General features: G+C 59.9%; 2 protein-coding genes across 5 annotated transcripts; both read right to left on the bottom strand.

Annotated features, from left to right (window-relative positions):
• Positions 1–1,074: 1,074 nt before the first annotated feature.
• On the bottom strand, positions 1,075–11,694 carry KCNK4 (potassium two pore domain channel subfamily K member 4). 3 transcript variants are annotated; one of them, XM_067544452.1, is made up of 7 exons: positions 11,026–11,694; positions 9,555–9,880; positions 8,376–8,496; positions 8,054–8,214; positions 6,838–7,024; positions 3,786–3,925; positions 1,075–2,540 (listed from the first exon to the last, which is right to left on the bottom strand). In XM_067544452.1, the coding sequence occupies exons 2-7, from the start codon at positions 9,741–9,743 to the stop codon at positions 2,070–2,072; spliced, it is 1,269 nt and encodes a 422-aa protein (XP_067400553.1). In that variant the 5' UTR covers positions 9,744–9,880; positions 11,026–11,694; the 3' UTR covers positions 1,075–2,069. The 3 variants fall into 3 exon arrangements, with proteins under 3 accessions (XP_067400553.1, XP_067400552.1, XP_067400554.1); XM_067544451.1 differs by lacking the exon at positions 11,026–11,694 and having other exon boundaries at positions 9,555–10,208; XM_067544453.1 differs by lacking the exons at positions 8,054–8,214; positions 8,376–8,496; positions 11,026–11,694 and having other exon boundaries at positions 9,555–10,208.
• A 1,625-nt stretch (positions 11,695–13,319) lies between these two features.
• LOC137150252 (uncharacterized) lies at positions 13,320–16,465 on the bottom strand. Of its 2 annotated transcripts, none has more exons than XM_067544049.1 (5): positions 15,826–16,465; positions 15,215–15,401; positions 14,755–14,901; positions 13,989–14,147; positions 13,320–13,536 (listed from the first exon to the last, which is right to left on the bottom strand). In XM_067544049.1, the coding sequence occupies exons 1-4, from the start codon at positions 16,408–16,410 to the stop codon at positions 14,026–14,028; spliced, it is 1,041 nt and encodes a 346-aa protein (XP_067400150.1). In that variant the 5' UTR covers positions 16,411–16,465; the 3' UTR covers positions 13,320–13,536; positions 13,989–14,025. The 2 variants fall into 2 exon arrangements, with proteins under 2 accessions (XP_067400150.1, XP_067400151.1); XM_067544050.1 differs by having other exon boundaries at positions 15,215–15,398.
• Between the last annotated feature and the right edge of the window lie 3,894 nt (positions 16,466–20,359).

Raw genomic sequence — 20,359 nt, 5'->3', positions numbered from 1 at the left:
TGACCTTGAAATTAGGACCCAGTGCCCCCTGACGTGCCTTCCCCTTGAAATCAGAACTCAGTGCCCCAGATAGCCCCCTCCCCCCATAACTGAGACAGAGTCCCCAGATGTCTTCCCATCCAAGCTGCATCCCCCATTATCACCCCATATGTCCTGTTACCTGCTCCATGCCCGGCTCATCTCTACCCTCCATGATGCCCCAGGGATTTGGGTCAGCTCAGTGCCTGAGACACCAGGGGAGGGGGAGTGTCAGAGCCAGCAGCCCCCCAGCCCAGTCCCCCCGCTCAACCCCTTCTCATATCCCTGGCACCCAATCATCCCTACCCCAGCACTCCTGCTCAGCCCCCATATCCATCAATGCCCCCCATTCTCTATGCCCCTTGCGGCTCAGTCACACCCCCCCCCATCTGCCTACCCCGTCACACTCCTGCTAACCCGCCAAACCCAGCCACCCACCTCTGCCCCCCCAAATCCCTCTGCCCTCATTTACTCATCCTCTCAGCAGGCCCACACCTACACCCTCCCAGTTTGGGGCCCAGAGAGAAGCTGGGGCCTGGAGGGGTTAGAGATCCCAGTGCCCATGTAACCCCCCAAGGAAGGGATGGACTCGTAGACAGACCCACACAGGCCAGACCCCTGTGGTGCCCTGAAGTGACACCATGGCAACAGGAGAACCCTGCTGGGCAACGGTCTCCAGGGCCCCACAGCCCACTGCAGGGACCCCAGAATCCCTCCCTCACCCCCAGCACAAGTGGGGGAAGAGGAGACTTGCCCCCCAAAGTCCCAACCCCCACACACATCCCCTGGGGGTGGAAGACCCTGGGAGGGGTGATACCTCCCATTCTGTGCCCCCACCTTCATCATGCTCCCCTTACTTTCCAGCACCCCTTCTCACCTCCCCCCCACTCTGGTTCCTGACCCGCATCAAATCCCCACAGCCCGTCCCCTCTGCAACCCCCTACACCCCTTCCATGCTCCCCCACCCCTCCTGGGCTTGTGCCTCCTGAACCACCCCCATCCCTGAGGCTCTGCGCCAGCCACCCCCACTCTGGACAGACAGGCGGATGCAGTGTCTCTCATTTAGATTTTGGTTTAATCTGGAAAATAAAAAACAAACAAAATATCTTCCATCGAACAGAGTCAAACAGGCACCTTTGTGTGTGTGTGGGTGTTTGTTTTTTTTTGGGGGGGAGGGAGCGGGGGGACAGACAGACAGACAGACAGACAGAGGGGGATCGCTGGGTGGACACCTCTACGCCCATACACCACAGGGGGAGGCAGTGGGGAACAGCATTATCCCTTGTTTGGGTCAATAAACTCCCCTTACACTGAGTGTAGGGGTTGATTTGGGGATGGATCACCCCCTGGGAGTTTGGGGGGTTCAGATATGAGCCCGGATCCAAATTACCCCTCCCTGAATATCATTTGGCAGTTTGGTCCCTTCCCCTTTTGGGGGGGAGATAAGGACTCACCCCGCAGGGCAAATGAGGCACAGATTCGGGGAGAAATGGGGGTGTCCCCCCAAGAGCTGCTCCCTAGAAACTCCAGGAGAGGGAGGGTTAATCTCTGAGCTGGGGAGGTAGATGTCTGTGTGCAGTGGGGGTTCCCTGTATTTGGGGGGGGGTCTTCGGGTACCAGGAGGGGGATCCCTTTGCTGAGCGGGGATGAGGTCTGGTTCTGGGGAGGGACTGTTGGCACCTTGAGGGAAGGTCAGATGATACCATGGAAGATGGGGTGTCTCTGTGCCGGGGGTGCCCAGCTAGTACTGTGGGGCACAGTCTCAGTGCTGGGGGGGCAGTTGGCAGCAAGGGGGCAGTTGGCATCACAGGGGATGGGATGTCTCCATGCTGGGTGGCCTAGTTGGTACCATGAGGGAGGGGTGTCTGAGCTGGGGGGTCCCATTGGCAGTGTAGGGGGTCCAGTTGGTACCATGGGGGACAGGATGTCTCTGTGCCAGGTAGGCCCAGCTGACAGCAGGGGTGGGGGGGTCAATCTCCATGCTGTGGGCAGCCCAGCTAGCACCATGCTGCAGGGGGGCAGTGTCCATGCTGGGGTCCCTCCACTCCTCTCTAGACCCCTTCGCCCTTGTGGCGGGTGCGGCTCAGCAGGTCCATGGGCAGGCCGGGGGGCTGGGCGCAGGTGCGGCGGGGACGCAGGCGGCGGAGTTGACGGGGGCGCTTGACCTGCAGCCCCCCCTCGCTGGGCGCCTCGCTCTGCGTGTCGGAGCTCTCGTCAATGAAGGCCAGGTTCTCCCCCATGTAGTCTATGGGGTGCAGGCCGCCCCCCACGAAGGCTGCTATGTTGCGGGCATTGAGCTGTGCCACTTGCAGGGCGGTGCTGGGGGAGAGGCGCTCCGGGCCTGGCAAGGGAGGTGGTGGGGAAGGCATGGCAGGAGGCGGCTCTGGGGGCGCAGGGGCGGGCGAGTGCCCCTTCAGCGTCCCCACCTTCTGAAGCCTCTCGGGCAGCCCCATGCCTGTCCCCCGTAGCTGGGCTGTCACATTCCCCGTCCAGCTAGCAGCCTGCGCGGTGAGGCCCCCCATCTGTAGGTTGAGAGGGGAATCAGGGACAGGTTGGGAACCATCCCACTGACCCCCACCACCTACATCACCGAGCCTCCCCCCTGAGCTCCCGGCCCACATCCCTCCACTGATCCCCCCCACTTATAACCCCAGCCCCTCTGTCTGTGGGGTGAGACCTCCCTATCTGTGGGGCGAGAAGGGGGTGAGGGAACTCCCCAAGCCCCTCCTTCACTCACACTGACCCCCCCATACAGTCCCATAGTGCCCCCCAGTCTGTGCAGTGAGAACCCCCCATCTGTGAAGAGGCAGGGAACCACCCCATCCCTTCCCAGTGACATGCCCCCTCTCCACATGAACCACCCCTCTCCCACCCAAACACTCTGCTGAATTGGGGGGGGGGGTGTCAGGGTGACCACCCACATGCCATGGGGTGTGTGTACTGGATATGGGGGAAAGCTCTTTTGGAGGGGAGTGCATGCTGGGGGGCATGCTGGGGAGATACATGGGTACGTGACCTGTGTACACCAGGCCTGCACCCACCAGTGGGTGTATCTTGTGGGGGGTGAAGCAGTGATGGTGTCCATGGGGGGATGCGGGGGCTGTGGGTGGAGTCAGAGGATGGGGTCAGTTGGGGGATGGGGAGGACCCATCTCAGCCCACAGCCACAGCAAGCTGAGAGGTTCAATGGGGGGGTCCTTTGGGGGGTCGGAAGGGTGGTGGTTGGGAAAGAGTCTGTAGCGGGGTACCAACACCGGCCTGTGTATTCTGTGACAGTACTCGCAGCCAGTTGGGGGGTCATAGGTATGCCAGGGGAGGATGCAGAGTCCATGGGAGGATGCAAACAAGTGGGAGGCAGGGGGTAGTGGGAGTCTGTGGGGAGTCAGAAAGGAGGGGTGGGGGACAGTGAGGAGATCAGAGAGGTGAGGGGGTGAGGGATCAGAAGGAGGTAGTGGGGGGTCCATGGGAGATGCGGAGGAGAGGCAGTGAGGGGGTTGCAGGAGCAGGATAGTGGGGGGTTCCATAGAGGGGAGCTGAAGGGGCAGGATGGAGGAAAGTGGGGGTTGGAGGAGTAGGGGGGTAGTTAGGGGGTCAGAGGGGCAGGATAGTGGGGAATCTGTGGGGGGAGTTGAAGGGGTGGAGGGGCAGTGGGTAGTTGGGGTTCAGTGGGATGGTGAGAGGCAGGATGGGGGGCAATGAGAGGGTCTGAGGGGTGTGGGGAAGTGAGGGGTCAGAGAGGCAGGGTAGGGGGCAGTGAGGGTTACCCACCTCGGCCCGTGTGCGCCGGGACAGCACCCGCAGCCAGTTGCCAATCATCGTGAGGATGGAGGCGAAGTAGGCCAGGCCCAGCAGGATCCAGAACCAGACCAGGGGCTTGTACCAGGGGTGTTTGTCCCCCACACCATCACCTGAGGGGGGAGATGCTGAGACACTGCCCCTGACACATTCAACCTCCTCCCTGCACCAGCTGTGCCCTCCCTGCCCCCCACCTGTCACCCCACTGTCCCAATCCTCCTGCCAACCACATAAGAATGGCCATACTGGCCCAGACCAGTGATCCATCTAGCCCAGTATCCTGTCTTCTGACAGCAGCTTGTACCAGAGCTTCAGGAGGAGTGTACAGAACAGGGCCGTTTGGAGAGATCTACTCATCTTCCCCTCCCGGCTTCTGGCAGTTGGAGGTTTCAGGTTGCCCTTAGCATGGGGCTGCTTCCCTGACCATCTTGGCCAATAGCCACTGAAGGACCTATCCGCCATGAACTGATCTAATTCCTTTTTGTACCCAGTTATACTTTTGGCCTTCACAACATCCCATGGCAATGAGTTCCACAGGCTGACTGTGCATCGTGTGAAGAAGTATTTCCTCATTTATATTAAATTTGCTGCCCATCAATTTCAATGTTTTTGGTTTTTGTACTGTGTGACAGGATAAATAATACTTTTCTGTTCACTTTTTCTACACCATTCATGATTTTGTAGACCTCCATCATATCCCCCCTGGATGGTCTCTTTTCTAAGCTGAACAACCCTAATCTTTTTAGTCTCTTCTCATTTGGGTGTTATTCTGTACCCTGCATCATCGTTGTTGTCCTCCTCTGAACCTTTTCCAGTTCCACTATATCCTTTTTGAGATGGGGCAACTAGAACTGGACACAGTATTCCAGGTGTGGGTGCACCATGGATTTATATAGTGGCATTAGAATATTTTCTGTCTTATTTTCTATCCTTTTCCTAATGGTTCCTAACATTCTGTTAGCCTTTCTGACCATGGCCATGCACTGAGCTAAAGATTTCAGAGAACTACTCACAATGACTCCAAGATCTCTAATTTAGACCTCATCATTTTGTATGCGTAGCTAGGATTATTTTTCCCAGTGTGTATCACTTTGAACTTATCAATGTTGAATTTCATCTCCCGTTTTGTTGCCCAGTTATTCAGTTTAGTGAGCTCTCTTCACAGTCCGCTTTGGACTCAACTATCCTGAGTAATTTTTTATCATCTACAAACTTTGCCATTTCACTGTTCACTCCCTTTTCCAGATCATTAGTGAATATGTTGAACAGCACAGGTCCCAGGACAGATTCTTGGGGGACGCTGGTATTTTCCTTTCTCCAGTCCAAAAACTGACCATTTATTCCTACCCCTTTGTTTCCTGTCTTTCAACCATTTACTGATCCATGAGAGAACCTTCTTTCTTATCCTATGACTACTTTTTGCCAAAGAGCCCTTGGTGAGATAACTTGTCAAAGGCTTTCTGAAAGTCCAAGTTCACTGTATAGATTAGATCACCCTTATCAACATGCTTGTTGACTCCCTTAAAGAATTCTAATAGATTCAAGAGCCCCGACTTCCCTTTCCAAAAGCTGTGTTGACTCTTCCCCAACAGCACATGTTTATCTATGTGTCTGATAATTCAGTTCTTTACTATCATTTCTACCAATTTGTAGTGGTAGTGAAGTTAGACTCAATGGCTTGTAATTGCCAGGATCGCTGCGGAATCTTTTCTTTTCTTTTTTTTTTTAAATCAGCATTACATTAAGATATCCTCCAGTCATCTGGTACAGAGGCTTGTTTCAGTAACTGATAACAACCCACAGTTAGTAGTTCTGCAATTTCAGAACTCTTGGGTGAATACCCTCTGGTCCTGGTGACTTATTACTCTTTATTTATCAACTTGTTCTAAAATCTCTTCCACTGACACATCTATGTGGGACAGTACTTGAGACGTATCACCCAAAAAGAATAGCTCTGATGTGAGTACCTCTCCACATCTTCTAAAGTGAAAACCAATGCAAAGAATCCATTTAGCGTCTCTGCAATGGCCTTGTCTTCCTTGAGTGCTCCTTTAATACCTTTGCTGTCTAGTGGCCCTACTGCCCGTTTGACAGGCTTCCTGCTTCTGATGTACTTAAAAAAATCCTTAGTTTTTGCATCTTTAGCAAATTGCTTCTCAAGGTCTTTCTTGGCCGGCCTTATTACACTTGCACACTTTGTGCTTCTTCTATTCAGGGCCGTTTTAAGACCTTCGTAGGCCCTAGGCACACTTGCCTTCCTAGGCCCCCCCGACCGAAATAACTAATTTGATTTGAAGCTATTAATAAATAGTTTTTAAAATAAAAATAAAAAATTATATATAAATTTTTTTCCGTAGACCCTGAAAGTTTCGTAGGCCCTAGCCACTGTGCCTATTGTGCCTAATGGATAATACGGCCCTGCTTCTATTAGCCTCCTTAGAATTTGACTTCCACATTCCACAGATGCTTTTTTGCCTCTAACAGCCTCCATTACTCTGCTGTTTAGCCATGGTGGCATTCTTTTGTTCCTCGCGTTGTTTTTTCTGATTTGGGGTGTACATTCAGTCTGAGCCTGTATTATGGTGTTTTTAAATCACCCCCATCCTGCTTGCAGGAATTTGACCCTTTTAATTTCCGTCTAAGTGGTGTCTTCATTTTTGTGTAGTTCCCCTTTTGAAAGTTAAATGTTTCTGTGGTGGGGTTTGGGTTTTTTCCCGGTGTTATCGCCCTATAAAGATGCTAAATTTAGTTACGTTATGGTCACTATTACTGAGCAATCCAGCTATAGTTAGCTCTTGGACCACATCCTGTGCTCCACTTAGGACATCACACCCATCACTCCCCATCCCTTGCTTCTCACACCTCCCACAGTGGGTCCCACCAGGGGCTTTCTCACACTAGCCCCTATACACACTGGGCTCCCTCTCCCCTTCCCTTGCCCCCCATGAAGCCGTGCTTCCACTGACCCACTCTCCTGCCCACCACCAGCAGGCTTGCCCCGTGTCGATGCCAGCCCCCGGCCCACCTGCCACATAGTCCCCGAAGCCGATGGTAGTCAGTGTGATGACCACGAAGTAGACGGACTCCAGCAGGGTCCAGCCCTCCACTCGCTGGAACACAACGGTGGGGATGGTCACGAAGAGGATGCAGCCAATGAGGATGAAGAGCAGGGCGGAGAGAACCCGCACGATGGTGGGACTCACCTGCCATTTCTGGGGGGAGGGAGGGAGACAGCATCAGAGAAGGACTAGGGGAAAGCCCCTCCCCAAAGACCATCCCTGCTTCCCCTCCCCCAGACAAAGCCTGACCCCTGAGAGTGGAACCCCCCATCATACACTGATTGCCCCCCAAAACACACACACACACTCACCCCTTTGCCCCCCTCACACAGCCCCCGGGCAGTAGAGGTACCACTGGGTGGGTTTTGTACTGCTTTGCCATTTAGAAGATTTTCTTTGCTGGGTTTTTTTCACTTGGGACACGTTAAAGCACTCTACAGTCCATGCCTCGTAGTTCGGACTGTGGCCCATGTTAGGATAAGGTAAGAAAAATGATAAAATAACATAAAAATATACAGATTGGAGGGGGGTTGCTAGTTTGTTTTGTAAAACCATTCTCTAATGCATTTTAGTAATACTGATAGTGGGCAATATGACCCTTTTTCTTAGAGGGGGCATGACCAATGGCCGGGTTTTGTTGGTGGAGGGTGGGGTGACATCCAGGGGCTGCGTTTTGTTAAATGCCGGGTGGCCAGAGGTTGGGTTTTCTGCACCTCGGAGGTGGCCACCCTACACAGGAGGGGAACTGCCCCACACAACCCTGGGGAAAGGAACACCCTCCCATCTCTGGGAGGGGAATCCCTGGAACCCACAGGGTGGGGGTAGACAGTGTTGGGGGAGGAAACAGACTGGGGAGCCCCCTGGGACAGGAACCACCAACCAAGCTGGCCTCACAAATGGGAGAGGTCTAGTACAGGGGGGCAGACCTAGGCTCCCTCTGTCCCACTAATGTCCGACCGCTCCTCTGTAGCACCCCTGCTCTGCCCACAGCCCAGAGAGTGGGGGCAGGGGGCATGTGGAGGGACTGCTGGGGGAGCACAGGAGGCTGGGAGACCAAGGGGGTAGTGGGAGACACAGGAGCAGCTGGACATGAGGGGTGGGGAAGGGGGGAGCACTGAGGGCCCTGGCTGCTGGGCACATGGGCCCTGGCTCTGTGGGTGCAGGGATGCAGAGGGCACTCACCAGGAAGACGTCCTCCACCTTGCCAATGGCCTGGCGCAGCGAGAAGCCCAGGTGATCACCCACCCCAGCCAGCAGCATCCCGAAGAGCGGAATCCCAACCAGAGCGTAGAAAATGCAGAAGAGACGCCCCCCCTCTGTCTTAGGGGATGTGTTACCGAACCCTGGGGGGGGGGCATAGAGTCAGCAGGGCGGGGGCAGAACTGATGCCCCTTAATGCTGAACTGCAGCTCCCTGCTATCCCAACCCTGAGCTCCCCCCCCCTTCCCTGAGCTCTGCCCTCAGTCCCTACCCACAGCACACCCCCACCCCCACGGGCTAGTACCAATAGTGGTGATGATGGTGCCAGCAAAGAAGAAGGCGCTGCCCATGTCCCAGTTGGTGCTGGTGCCATTAGTGCTGTTGGCTGTGAGGTCAGCACCGGCGCCCATGGCGTCTCTGACATGCTGGGAGAGATGGGGAGAGGTTAATGCCAGTGCATGATGGGGGTCCCCCAAAACCAGGTCCTGCTGCCCCCTCCCCACATCCTTACCCCCTGAACTTGGCTTTCCCAGTACCCATTTGCCAACCCTTCCCTGACTGCCCCATGGCTGCTGTCCCCAGATATCTGACTGCCCCCCATTCCACCACTCCCCTCTGTCCCTTTCCTCTTCCCATCTCCCTGACTGGAGCCCCCCATCATTCTTACTCCTACCCCATTGCCCCCCAAATCACCCCAACCTGCATCTGCTTCTGCCCCACCCCAATAACACCTGGCCCCACCCCTCCTATCCCTCCAGCACTGTCGCTTCCTCTTCCCTCATCTGCCCTATCCCCATCCCCATAGACAAGTCTGATTTTGGCCAATCTCAGGAGTTTTCCAGCCTTGCCCAAGGGTGAGGGTGAAAAGCCCCTCTGATTGGCTGCCCTTCCCCCACTTTCCCCACCTCCTGGGGAAGGGCAGCCAGTTAAGGCTGCTGCAGAAGGCAGGTGAAGCTCCCTCCCACCCCCAGGAGATATCAGCTAGAGAAGGGGGTGGGGGAAGAAGGAGCAGCTGGCAGCATTTTCCCAGGAAGAGAATGGGGAGGAGAGGAAATAAAGCCCGGCATCTTAGGGCAGCCCTGCTCCCCCAATCCAGGCCTGCCCCTCCCAGGTTGGAGGAGGGTGACAAGCACCTGGAGTTGCAAGAGGAGGGAGGCAGATGTGGGAGGTAGGGGGCAAATTAATGGTTGGGCTGGGGGGACACAGAATTAATTCATTAGGATTTTGGGGAAAGCTGGAGGCTCTGCATCATCCTTGAGCCAGCCAGCGAGAGCCTCTTTCTCTCTCGGGACTGACAGCTCTGTAACTGGGTTGGGGGGAAGATTTCCCATCCCTCTCCATCCCCTCCAGTACCTGCTATCCCCTCCCCAATCCCTTCCCTCATCCTCTTCCAGACAGTCTCCCAGGCCTGTCCACGCTCCCTGCTTTCTCCCATCCCCCGCCCAACCACGCCCCTCTCCCAACATCTGCCCCCCCCACTCACCGCAATGAGGTCATCCAGCTCCTGGCTGGGCACGCAGCGGTGTCGCTGCAGGAACTGCTCACGGGTGGCCTGCAGCACCTCCTGCTGGCGGCTCTCGTGGGGCTGCTCCAGCAGGCGGAAGATGAAGGCGCCACTCACCAAGTAGGCCAGCACCACAGCCAGTAGGGCCAGCACCGTAGCCCGTCTCATCACGCTGCCCCGCCCACTAGGGGGTGCCTGCCCCACCCCCGCCCCACTCAGGATTGATTCCTTAGACGAGTAGCAGACAGGCAGTGCCCCATGGTTCTCGGCAGGGTGGGGGGCTGCAGGGGTCAGGGGGTAGCTCACTGCAGGGAGGAGATGGTGAGTGTGGGGGGAGGCCACCCCCAATACCATCCATACCCCAATAACCTCCAATGCAGAGACCCACATTACACCCCAACACCACCTATAGCCCTCACCCTATATGCCCTGCCATAACCCAATAGCCCCCATTGCAGAGACCCCCAATACTATGATAGCCCCCTACTCCAATATACCTTACTGATATCCCCATCCAATATGCCCCACCCATAACCCGATCATGCTCACTGCAGAGACCCCCCATTACATCCAGACACCCAGATGGTCTCCCTTCATATACCCCATCCATACTTCCAATAACTCCAATGCATAAAAACCCCATAGCTCCCACCCCATATTCCCCACCCATAGCCCCATAACCCTTCAGCTTAGAGACCCCCATAACTCCCACCCTAATACACCCCATCCACCTCCAATAACCCAACTACAGAGACCCTCCATTGTACCCAATAAGGCTCATCGCCCCCACCGATATGCCCCCTATGCCTCCTCCAATGGACCCCCCCTACGCAGAGCCCCCCAACCCAATATGCCACAGCCAGTAGCCCATGGTGCTCTGGGGCAGTGGCTCACTGTGGTGGGGGGAGATGGGAGGATTTGGGGAGATGCCAACTCCCTATAGCCCGCACTGCATAGACATCCCTCTATGACACCTCCTTCCCCGAATACCATGTGGTGCTCCAGTGGGTGGCTGGGGGTAGCTCACAGCAGGGGAGACCACACCCCAGCACCACACCCATCCGCCTCCAGTAACCCTGCGACAAAAAGAACCTCCCCATCCTCCACCCTCAAATACCCCAGAGCAGGATGGGAAGAGATATTCCTCTTGGCCACCCCCATATTCCCCATTACATAGAGAAACCCCAGTTCCCCAAATACTCCCAATACACATGCTGCTCTGGGAGCAGGGGTACCTCATTGCAGGGGGAAGGGAGACAGGGTCAGTGTGAGGATATACCTCCACCCATCCCCCATACTTTCCGCCACCCTGTGCCCCTCCACCCCCAGGGACCCCTGCTCTGCCTCAGACCCCAGGGTGCTCCTGGGAGGCGTAGATCACCCATTGCAAGGGGGTGACAGGAAGTGGGGCATCATGCCGAACCCCCCCCCCCCGCACCCCTATCCATACCTTGTCATGCTTGGCGGGAGGGCGGCGAGAAGGCGGGTGGGTAGCCGGCCCTGGCCCCCTCCCTTGGGGATCCCCCCAGCTCCGCTCGGAGTCTCTGCCCAGTGGGTCCCCCTCCAACTGCTCTCACACAGGACGTCCCTCTCCCCCCCCCCCCCCGCAGGCCCAGCCGGACTCGCTCCCCCACGGGCAGACGGGGCGGGCCAAGGGGGGATCGGGGGGTGGGGAAGGGACGCTCCGCCCGGCCGTCTGCCTCCCCCGGTCCCCAGCTGGGCAGCAGCGCGCAGTGCGCACAGACGCCCGGCGGGCAGGGGCTGCGGTGGATGGAGCGCGGCGCCGGGGGGGGGGGGGCATGAGACGGCGCCGGGGCTGCTGCCAGGCGATGCTGTAGCTGGAGGAGCCGGGCTTAAAGGAGCAGGAGCAGCCGGGTGTGTGCTCAGCTGCCAGTGGAGGCGGGGGGAGGGGCACCGGGGGACACCCCCGCCTCGGGTCACGGGGCCCACTGGAGACGGTGGTTAACCCCCTTCCCGAGGGGCCGAGACGGTGGGCTGAGGGGAAGGCAGGGGTTAACCCCAATCCTAGGGACCCCAGAAGGGCAGGGTCTTGGGGGAGTCAACCCCAATCTCGGGGGTCCCAGAAACCCCATAGCAGAGTGTCCCGGACTGCGCTGGGGTCTCCCCTCCCCACCCTGCCCCATTCACTCACCTGGGTGCCAGGCAGATCTACACCCTACCCAGTAGCTGGGCTCCAGGGAGGGACGGAGGGGGGCTGAGTCTCCCGGCCCCTCCCAGTCCCGGTTGGGTGCGGGGAGGGGGGAGCAGCCTGGTGCACAGCTGGCTCTGTGCCAGCCCTCCCCCGTCCAACCTGTCAGCCAGAGCCCAATTCACTGGAGCCTTTCAATTAGCGCTGCCCGCCAGCCCCTGGTGCCGCCACCGCAGGCTTGGCAACCGCGCAGGGGCCACCAGCCAGCGTCCATGCCCGGCGCGCCAGCCTGGCCTCTCCCGGCAGCGGGGCTGTAGGGAGCGGGTCAGGAGAGCCGGCTGCAGGGGTAGCTCCCGCCTACGCCACTCCTGGATCCTACCAGCAGGGGGCGCTGTACATTCCCCTCTCACCCCACCCACACTGTCAGTGGTGCTGGAACTAGGGGTGCTGGGGGGGCGGTAGCACCCCCTGGCTTGCAGTAGCAATCACAAACACCACACACATGGTTTCCATGGTTTCCAGCAGCAGCACCTCCACTACACAGCCGTGTTTGTGTCTCACACACAGCAAGGTTCGTTTTCTCCAGTGGGGGCGACAGACAGACAGACAGACACACGTGGTGTCTCTCTTACACCCGTCTCACAGGTTGTATCACACACACACACTGTCACACCCCATCGCACACGCATCCCAGTGTCCGGCTCCCGTACACGGACTCTCTCACACACACGTTGTGTCACTCACATTGTCACACCCCATCGCACACGCATCCCCGCCTCTGGCTATCACACACACAACACTGTGACACACACACGTCTCTCCCACGTTTGACACACTCCAGATAAAGCCACTGCCGCCCAGCCGGTCCCCCCCGTGGCCCGTGTGGGCCGTGGGGCACGGGGTCCCGGGGAAGGGGATGGAGTGATTCTCGCCCCAGCATCCCCCTGTATCACTCACTCGCTAGCAGCAGCAGCGCCGGCTCCTCCCTGCGCTGGGATCCCGCAGACAGGTGCAGCCGCCTCCCTCCCTCACCACCCCCACAATGGGGCAGCTGCTGGCCTGCCCCCTGCAGCCCTGCTGGCCCCCCGCGCTGCCAAGAACCTCCCCCGGAGCCTCAGGCTGCAGGAGCTGCAGACACACGGGGCGGGGGCTGTTAACCCTTCGGGGAAGGAAAGCATGGAGGGGGGGGGAGCGCAGGGAGAGGGCACAGGCTGGTATTAGCACAAGGTACCCAGGGGACAGCATCCCTTTGCCAAGGGATGCTGGGATGATTTTTTGGGAGGGAGGGGTTCCCCTTGCTGGGATTCCCAGAGCCCCCCCCCCACTGCTCCCTGGTACTAGAGGAGGTGGCTGGACTCCTGGGTTCCATTCTCAGCTCCTCCACGTCCCCTCTCTGTGCCCGTTTCCCCCCCTGCAGAATGAGATGGGGGCACTGTCCCTCCGGCTGCAGACGCCCAGGTTCTGTGGCGGAGGAGCGCTGTTGTGACGCTCTCTCACCCTGAAGTGCTGGAGACCTGTACAGGAGGGGGTGTCTCTAGCCCAGGCTAGCCTGAGGCCCCCCCAAGACAGAAAGAAGCAGGCAGGAGCTGAGGAGAGGAATTTTATTGGGGGGGAGACAGAGTTACATACAAACCCCAGAGCTGGAGGGACGGACTCCCTGCTCTGCACCACCCCCTGTCCGAGGCACTTTGGCTGAGCCCCTAGTCGCTGGGGTGGGGGTACTCAACACAGCAGCTCCTCCGAACTTTGGGTGGGTGACATGACCCCCTCTGATTCCCTGAGCCATGAAGAGAGGGCTTAAACCCCTTCAAGCTGTGGGAGGAGGGCAGAGACTCCAATTAACCCCATTCATTGAACCCCCCGTTCCTCGTGGGGGGCACTAAGCAGGTCTGAGCCCCCTTCTTTGTGCCCTCCCCTCCATGTGGCATGTGGGAAGCACCCACAACTTTTAGCACCTTAAGAAAGCCAGGTTATAAAATAAGTCCCAGAGGGTTATACGTGTCCAGACATGGGGGGGAAGACTCCCCTTCTCAGTTAGAGGGTGCCACATAGCAGCTGGGGAAGCTTCAGAAAGCATCAGGGATCTATGCAGATCGGTGGGGGGGGTGGGGGGGGGGGAAGGAAGGGGTCACATTTCTCCCGCCCAGGCTGGAAAGAGAATGGAAAGGAATGTGAAACACAAAAATCATCACCTTGCCACCCCCAGTGCAGAGATTCAGCTGCCTCTGGGGTGGAGCCCAGGGGTGCAGAAAGGGGTTGCTCACCCAGAAGTATAGATGCTCTCAGATGCTGATGCCTATGTCAGGCTCGGGGATCCTCCTCTGGCTCAGCTTTGGGGGCCAGCGGGGCCAAGGGGGTACTGCCCAGGAACCCCCTCCGAAGGACATAGGGGCAGGAAGGGCCAGAGGGGATATCGGCAAAACCTGTGGGTAGGGCACAGAGCGAGATTGAAGCTGAGTAACTTGCGGGGCCTGGGCTGTGCTAGGGGTGAGTCCCCATCCCGGACACCTGGGTCCCAATCTATCACTCTCCTTCCAATGCGGTGCTGGGGGGAAGGGCAGCTGTCTGGGGAGGGATCACAGCCAGAATCAATACTGCCCCCCCCCCTCCTTGCAGAGCTCAGAGTTGCTGGGCAGGATGGAAAATCAACGGGGAGAGAGGGGAAAGAACTCCCAGCCATTAACCTAGCCGAACCTGGGGGCAGGGCCACTGGCTGCAGGTGGGGGGTGGTGCACAACTCTCATGTAGGGCCATGGGCACAGTCTGGGATACCTCCCCACACACCCATAACACTAACCCTCCCAAACTGGGGCTTGCCCTGCCTGGCACCCCTCTGCTCTGTATCTCCCCCTGAACCTCCTCCACTCAATATCCCCAAGCCTCTCAGCCTGCAGCTCCTCTGCCCCACAACCTGCCCCACAGCACCCCCCAAATGCTGCCCACACAATAACATCCCATGTGGAGAACAAGGTTCCCCCAGACATGGGCAGTGCCCCCACCATATGCCCGCTTCAGCCGCCCACCACGCACCTTTCATGACGACCTCGGGCAGCCCATAGGGCTCATACTGAGTGTGGTCAAAGGCTGCTGAGATGAGCTCCTTGTGGGGCCCGCCCTCGGCCAGCCCCTCCGTCTGGGTCTGGGCATCCTGCATCGCCGGCCAGGGAGTCTGGAGAACTGAGGAAGAGAGAGGGGGACTCAAATTCGGGGTCTGTCCCCAGGACTCCCCAATGCCTGAGCCTCCACTTATGATCTCCCTTTTCCCAGTGACCCTTCAAACTACCAGGCCTCCCCATGCCCCCAATAACCCACCCCAAACACCTGGGGCTCTCTCCTCCCCCTGGGATCCATGAAATTGCCCAGGCCCTCCTCCCAAACCTGCGGGCAGGTGCCAAAGGCAGCGCACCCCATTGATGCTCAGCAGAGCCAGGGGCAAAAGCCTCGATCTCACCCCCCCAAATCGAGGCAAAGTTCCATGTCCCCCCCTTACCATAAGCAAGGTCCCCCTGGCCTCTGCCCCCCGGGGTCACTGGTGCGGGGGGGGATGAGGTCCCTTGGTGTTGCCCATCACCAATGACAGATGCAGCACATTCTGCTCGGCCCTGGGACTGCCACAGCGCCAGCTCAGCCCGCAGGGCCCGGTTCTCCTGCAGCAGGCGGGAGAGCGCCACCTCCTGCTGGGGAGAGAGGGGGGGCAGAGACAGGGGACAGAACCTGTTACCCCAGTCGGAGCAGGGGTTCAGCCCCAGAGAACCCCAGCCTGGCCTTGGGGCAGAGGGGTGAGGGGGTGACACCAAGACCAGTTTGGTCCAAGATGAAGCTCGCGGATGACAGATGGCTCATGGGGGGGTGGAAGGGGTGGGCTGGGGCATATGAAGAGTTAAGGGTGTTTTGAAAGGGGTGGGGCAGCCACATTGTGGGGGGCTATTGGGGGTGGGGGAACCCCAAGTTTGGGGGGGTAGAGGAGCCCTGAGTTTGGCAGGAGAGCCCTGGGACACGAGTTGGGGGGATGGGGCAAGGAAGCCCCAGGTCGGGGAGGGGAGTCAGGGGGTGCTTGGGATGGAGGGAATTGGGAGAACTGCCCTCCCCAAACTCACTCACCTGCTCCTGCAATCCAGCCTGGCCCGTTGGCTTCTGCAGCTCCCACGGGGCATTCTGCAGCTGTGCCTGCTCGCTGTGCCAGGCCTGCTTCCCCATCAGCAGCGAGGTGTCCACTGGGGCATCCCAAACCCTGCCAGCCACAGCCAGCTCCAGGGCACCGAGGGGCAACTCCGGGGGACAGGGCAGCTCGGGAGGGGTAGGTGAAGGCAACTTGGAGGGGCCAGGCTCTTGGGCTATGGACGGCAGCTCAGCAGGGGTGGTGGGCGGTTCAGGGGGGCTGGGCTCTGGGATTGTGGGGGGCGGTTCAGGGAGGCTGGTGGCAGGTGCCTCAGGGGGTCCAAGCTCTGGGATTGTGGGGGGTGACTCAAGTGGGCCGGTAGCAGGTGTCTCAGGGGGCCCAGGCTCTGGGACTGTGGGGGGCGGCTCAGGGGGACCAGTGGGAGGTGTCTCCCCACCCAGCAGTGCCCACAGCCGCCCCACCTCGGCCTCCAACAGCCCACGGGCCCGTCCTGCCTCCTCCAGAGCCCAGCCCAGCCGCTCCAGCTCCTGCTCCCGCTCGTTCCCCTCGGTCAGCAGCTCTGCCATGTGGTGGCTCTGGGTCTCACAGGCCAGCGCCAGCCTTTCTGTCTGCCACCCCAGGATCTCCTGGAGCCGCTGCAGCCGCTCCTGGGCCTCAGCTGCCTGGGCCTCTGCCTCAGCCTTGCCCAGGGCCAGGGCCCTCAACTCCCCCTGCAGCGCCTGCAGCTCCCCCACCTCCTGAGTCTCCCCCGCAGGCAGGCCAGGCCCTGGTGCCCCCCAGGCCAGAGCCTCCACCTCTGCAGCCAGGGCCTGCAGCTCTCCCCTTTCCCCCTCGGCCCGGTCGGGCCCCAGCGCCCCTTGCAGCTCCTGGGCCTCTTCCTCCTTATGTTGCATGGCAGCATCCTGGGACAGAGGCATCTCAGTCAGTGCCCGGCGCTCTCCAGCCTGGTCCTGGTTGCCCTGGTGCAGCTGCCAGCAGGTTTCCGGCAGCCCCTTGTGCAGGCTCTCAGAGGCAGCCAAGCGCAGCCCCAATGCTTCAGCCCTCATGGCCTGCAGCTCTGGGGGGCGCCTGGCTCCCGGCACCACATCCCACTGGGCACCAGCCTGCCCACAGCTTGGGGAACCTGTGCTGAAGGACCTGGGGGGGAGGCAAACAGAGCAGAGAGGGATCAGTTAGGGCGACAAGGTGCCAGGGGGCTTCCCTGGACCCAAATTGGGCTGGTGCAGGGCAGAGAGAGACCCTCAGACCTCCCCCAAGACCCCCCATAGTCCCTGAAAGACACACCCAGCCCCCCCTTAATACCCATATTCCCACATACACCACGCCTCCCAGCCCTATTCACCTGCTCCCCTGCAGATTCCCCTACCACAGCCCCTGGGCTGCCCCCCCCAAACCCAGAGGACCAAACACCCAACCTCATGCACTGCCCCCCCTTTCGGCATCACCATCTCCCCAGGGCCCTGTCTTCCCTGCCCCAGCCTCACCCTGACCCCACTTCCCCATCTCACCTCTGACCTTCCCAGCTGCCCCTCCTTTCTCAGGCACCCGCTCCAGGCAGCTACAGCTTGGGAGGGGGCACCAGATCCCCCCAGGCCATGCTGGGGACAGGTGTGTGAGCTCTGACCCTGGCTCGGGGGGGTGGAGAATGAGATATGGGCCCCCACCAGGAGGCGCTGGCTCCACTCGCCCATTAAACAGCCCCCTCTGGCCTTTGGCAGTGACACGCCCCTCACCTTGTCTGGGGGTGTTGGGGGCATGCAGGGATGTCCGTCCGGGGGCCCTGCTGCTCCAGCTCCTCCCGATGGCGCCGCTCCAGCTCCACCAGCCCCTGCAACAGAGAGAGGGCGATGGGCACCATGACACCCGCCGGAGCCCGGAGTGGGGGTGGAGGGGATCCAAGGGACCCCCCTGTGTTGAGGGGGAGGCTCAGCCTCAGCCCCGCTTGGAAGTCTGTTCTGGGCTGGGGAAGCACTTGGGTGTGGGGGGGCTGTGCCACAGCAGGGGGAATGGTGGGGTGGGGGGCCCAGGAGGGGGGCGGGGGTCTGTTGGGAAGGAGGGGCTGGCTGGAGGGGGAATTATACACTGGGAGGCAAGGGACTGCGGGGGGGATGGGGTGAGGGGCCAGGGGGCGGGGAGAGGGCTGTGCGAAGTGGGGGGGGATGGTGCTGCAGCAGGGGGGCTCCCACCTGCCGGTGCTCCCTCTCCTGCTGCTCCAGGCGGCGCTGCACAGCCCCCGCTCTCTGCCTCTGGCTCCTCAGCGCCTCCAACAGCTGCTGCACCCGCCGTTGCAGGGCACTCACCTGGGGGGGGGCAACTTGTCAGTCTTGGGCAAGCCCCTGCATGGCTCCATGCCCACCATGGAGAACCAACAGACCAACCCCCCTACCCCGCAGCGACCAGGGGCTAAACCCCTCACCCAGCCCCTCCTGATGCACCAGCCCCGTGTGTCCTGCTGGTTCACCACAGGGGGGAGCAGCTGCAGCAGGAACATGACTGGGGGATGAAGGGGGGGCCTGAGCCTTTCCCCCATCAACCCCTTTGATTAGCACCTGCCATGTCATTCAATTAAACAAGGGTCCCTGCATGAGCACAGTGTCCTGGTTCTGGCCAAGAAAGGATGGCTGGATAAAACAGAGTGAGGCACATAAACCCCATTCCCCCACCCGTCCCGGCCCCACTGAAACCTGCATCCTCCCTCCGCTCCTGGTCTCCCCCTCTGATCCCTGCAGCCTGCCTGCTCCAAGGACTAGAGCCCCACCTCGTGGCCGCAGTCAGCACCACACCCTGCAGCAGCTCCACAAGCCCCCAAGTGGCCCTACCCACCCAGGCTGGGGCTACCCAGCTTCCCTCTCTCCCATGCTCACCTTAGTGACTGCCTGGTCCCGCTGCTCTGTGCGCTGGGCCAATTCCCGCTGCACTGACTGCAGTGCCCCCCTCAACTCCCAGGCCTCCATGTCATGGGGGCCGTGCCCCGGCCCTGCGGTGGAGAGGGTAGGGGGGAGAAAAAGCAGTGCTGCTCCCCCACACCGTACCAGGGATTGCCCTCAATGGCCTGGGATCACTGCCCCCCGGGGCCCTTCCACCATTGTGGGCCTTGTATGGTCTTCCACCACTGGCAACAAGGACTGGCTTGGCCCTCCAGCCTTCGAGCCCAGTCCTCCCCGCTCTCCCCCCGCAGCCCTTGGCTCATGTCCCCACTTCCCGTCATCCACACCACCACTGGACACCAGCTCCGGTTCTCTGCTGTGCAGACCCTGGACTCAGCGCCCTCCCCACCCCTGTGTAAGTCTTGAGTCAGATGCCCCAGTTAGACACCGAGCCCAGCTCCCCTGCAGTCCTCAACCAGCTCTCTGCACTGCCCCGAACCCCCCTAGAGCAGACATCGGCCCTGTGGGACCACGTTACCCAGAATGCTTCACTGCCAGCAACTGAAGATCAGCCTGGATCTAAGGAGTGAGAACAGGCAGGTTCCCCAACACCCCTTCCCTGGCCCAGCCCCTCCCAGGACCCACTCAGAGCCCCACTATAGGGAAGGCAGGTTGCGGGGCTGAGTGACCTGCTCACAAGGAGAAACTGCCATTGCTAGGTTGGGCATGAAGAGGTTAATTCCCCCCTCCCCTGTCTCGCTCCAACCTCACTGAAATTTTTACCTTCATTCTCCTGGCTAGGCTCCTTCCCAGGGGGTGGGATTCCCTGATTGTCCTCTGGGGGGGCAGGGCCCCCAGGAGGGACACTGTGCCAGGCAGCCCCTCGATGCAAGGGTGGCTCCTCCCCGAATGTGGGGCTGCTGGGCTGCAACTGCAGAAGGGGAGGAAAGGGGGTGAGGGCCTTTAATAAATGTATGGGGCAGGGGCTGCAGGTCAGGACAGAGGGGCACCTGCAGAGGTAGAAGTAGGAGAGCCCAGGCCTGGGCTAGCAGGGGGCTGTGGGTTGGGACTGAGGGACCCTGGCAGAGCTGGGGTGGGGGATAACAGGGGCTGTGGTTTGGGATTGAGGGACCCTGGCAGAGCTGGGGGAGCCTGGGATGGGAGGGTGGAAGGTGGAGGCAGGGTGAAGGGCACGCTCTGTACTCACCCTCATGCTGGGTGTTCCAGGTCTGCTCTCTACTCTGGAGTTTTGCCTCCAAGCACCCAGCTCAGCCCCTGTGGGAGACAGACCTGGTCAGCGCTGCAGGGCCGATGACCAGCTCCCCAAGGGGTCTGACTCTCCCCAGCCCCCTTCCCCCCACAATTTGCCACGAACTCTAATCCCCCATCATCCCCTCCCTCCCTGCTGCCCTCCTCACCTTCCTCCCGGGGGGGTGCAGGTCCAGGGGGGCCCCAGCAATGAGTCAGGGGGGTGCTCGGCCGCAGGTTATCCAGCTCTGCCTGGCACCTGGGGGGACCCCAGAAAGAGATGAGTGCTGCTTGCCCAGTGCCCCTCACACCCAGCCCTGGTGCCCCCAACCTCAGCACGGCCCAGCCCAACGCTGCCCAATTCAACCCATCCCCCATAGTTGCCCTGGCGCCCCCCACC

Source organism: Emydura macquarii, unplaced genomic scaffold, assembly GCF_026122565.2.
Source record: "Emydura macquarii macquarii isolate MOO-44397 ecotype Brisbane River unplaced genomic scaffold, CSIRO-AGI_Emac_v2 contig_968, whole genome shotgun sequence".
In the NCBI taxonomy this organism is placed as follows: Eukaryota; Metazoa; Chordata; order Testudines; family Chelidae; genus Emydura; species Emydura macquarii.
Note: the sequence above shows the minus strand (reverse complement) of the source record. Positions and strands in the feature narration are given on the sequence as shown.

Excerpts from the sequence above, each read along its gene's own strand:
- KCNK4 (XM_067544451.1), bottom strand. The coding sequence starts at position 9,965 with ATGTGGGTCTCTGCATTGGAGGTTATTGGGGTATGGATGGTATTGGGG. Across the intron at positions 8,497-9,554 it reads AGCTGGATGACCTCATTGCG|CATGTCAGAGACGCCATGGG; the intron begins GTGAGTGGGGGG and ends CATCTCTCCCAG. Across the intron at positions 2,541-3,785 it reads CCCGGCGCACACGGGCCGAG|ATGGGGGGCCTCACCGCGCA; the intron begins GTGGGTAACCCT and ends CTCAACCTACAG.
- LOC137150252 (XM_067544049.1), bottom strand. The coding sequence starts at position 16,410 with ATGGCAGAGCTGCTGACCGAGGGGAACGAGCGGGAGCAGGAGCTGGAG. Across the intron at positions 15,402-15,825 it reads AGGCTGGATTGCAGGAGCAG|CAGGAGGTGGCGCTCTCCCG; the intron begins GTGAGTGAGTTT and ends CTCTCTCCCCAG. Across the intron at positions 14,148-14,754 it reads GCCCGAGGTCGTCATGAAAG|GTTTTGCCGATATCCCCTCT; the intron begins GTGCGTGGTGGG and ends CCCTACCCACAG.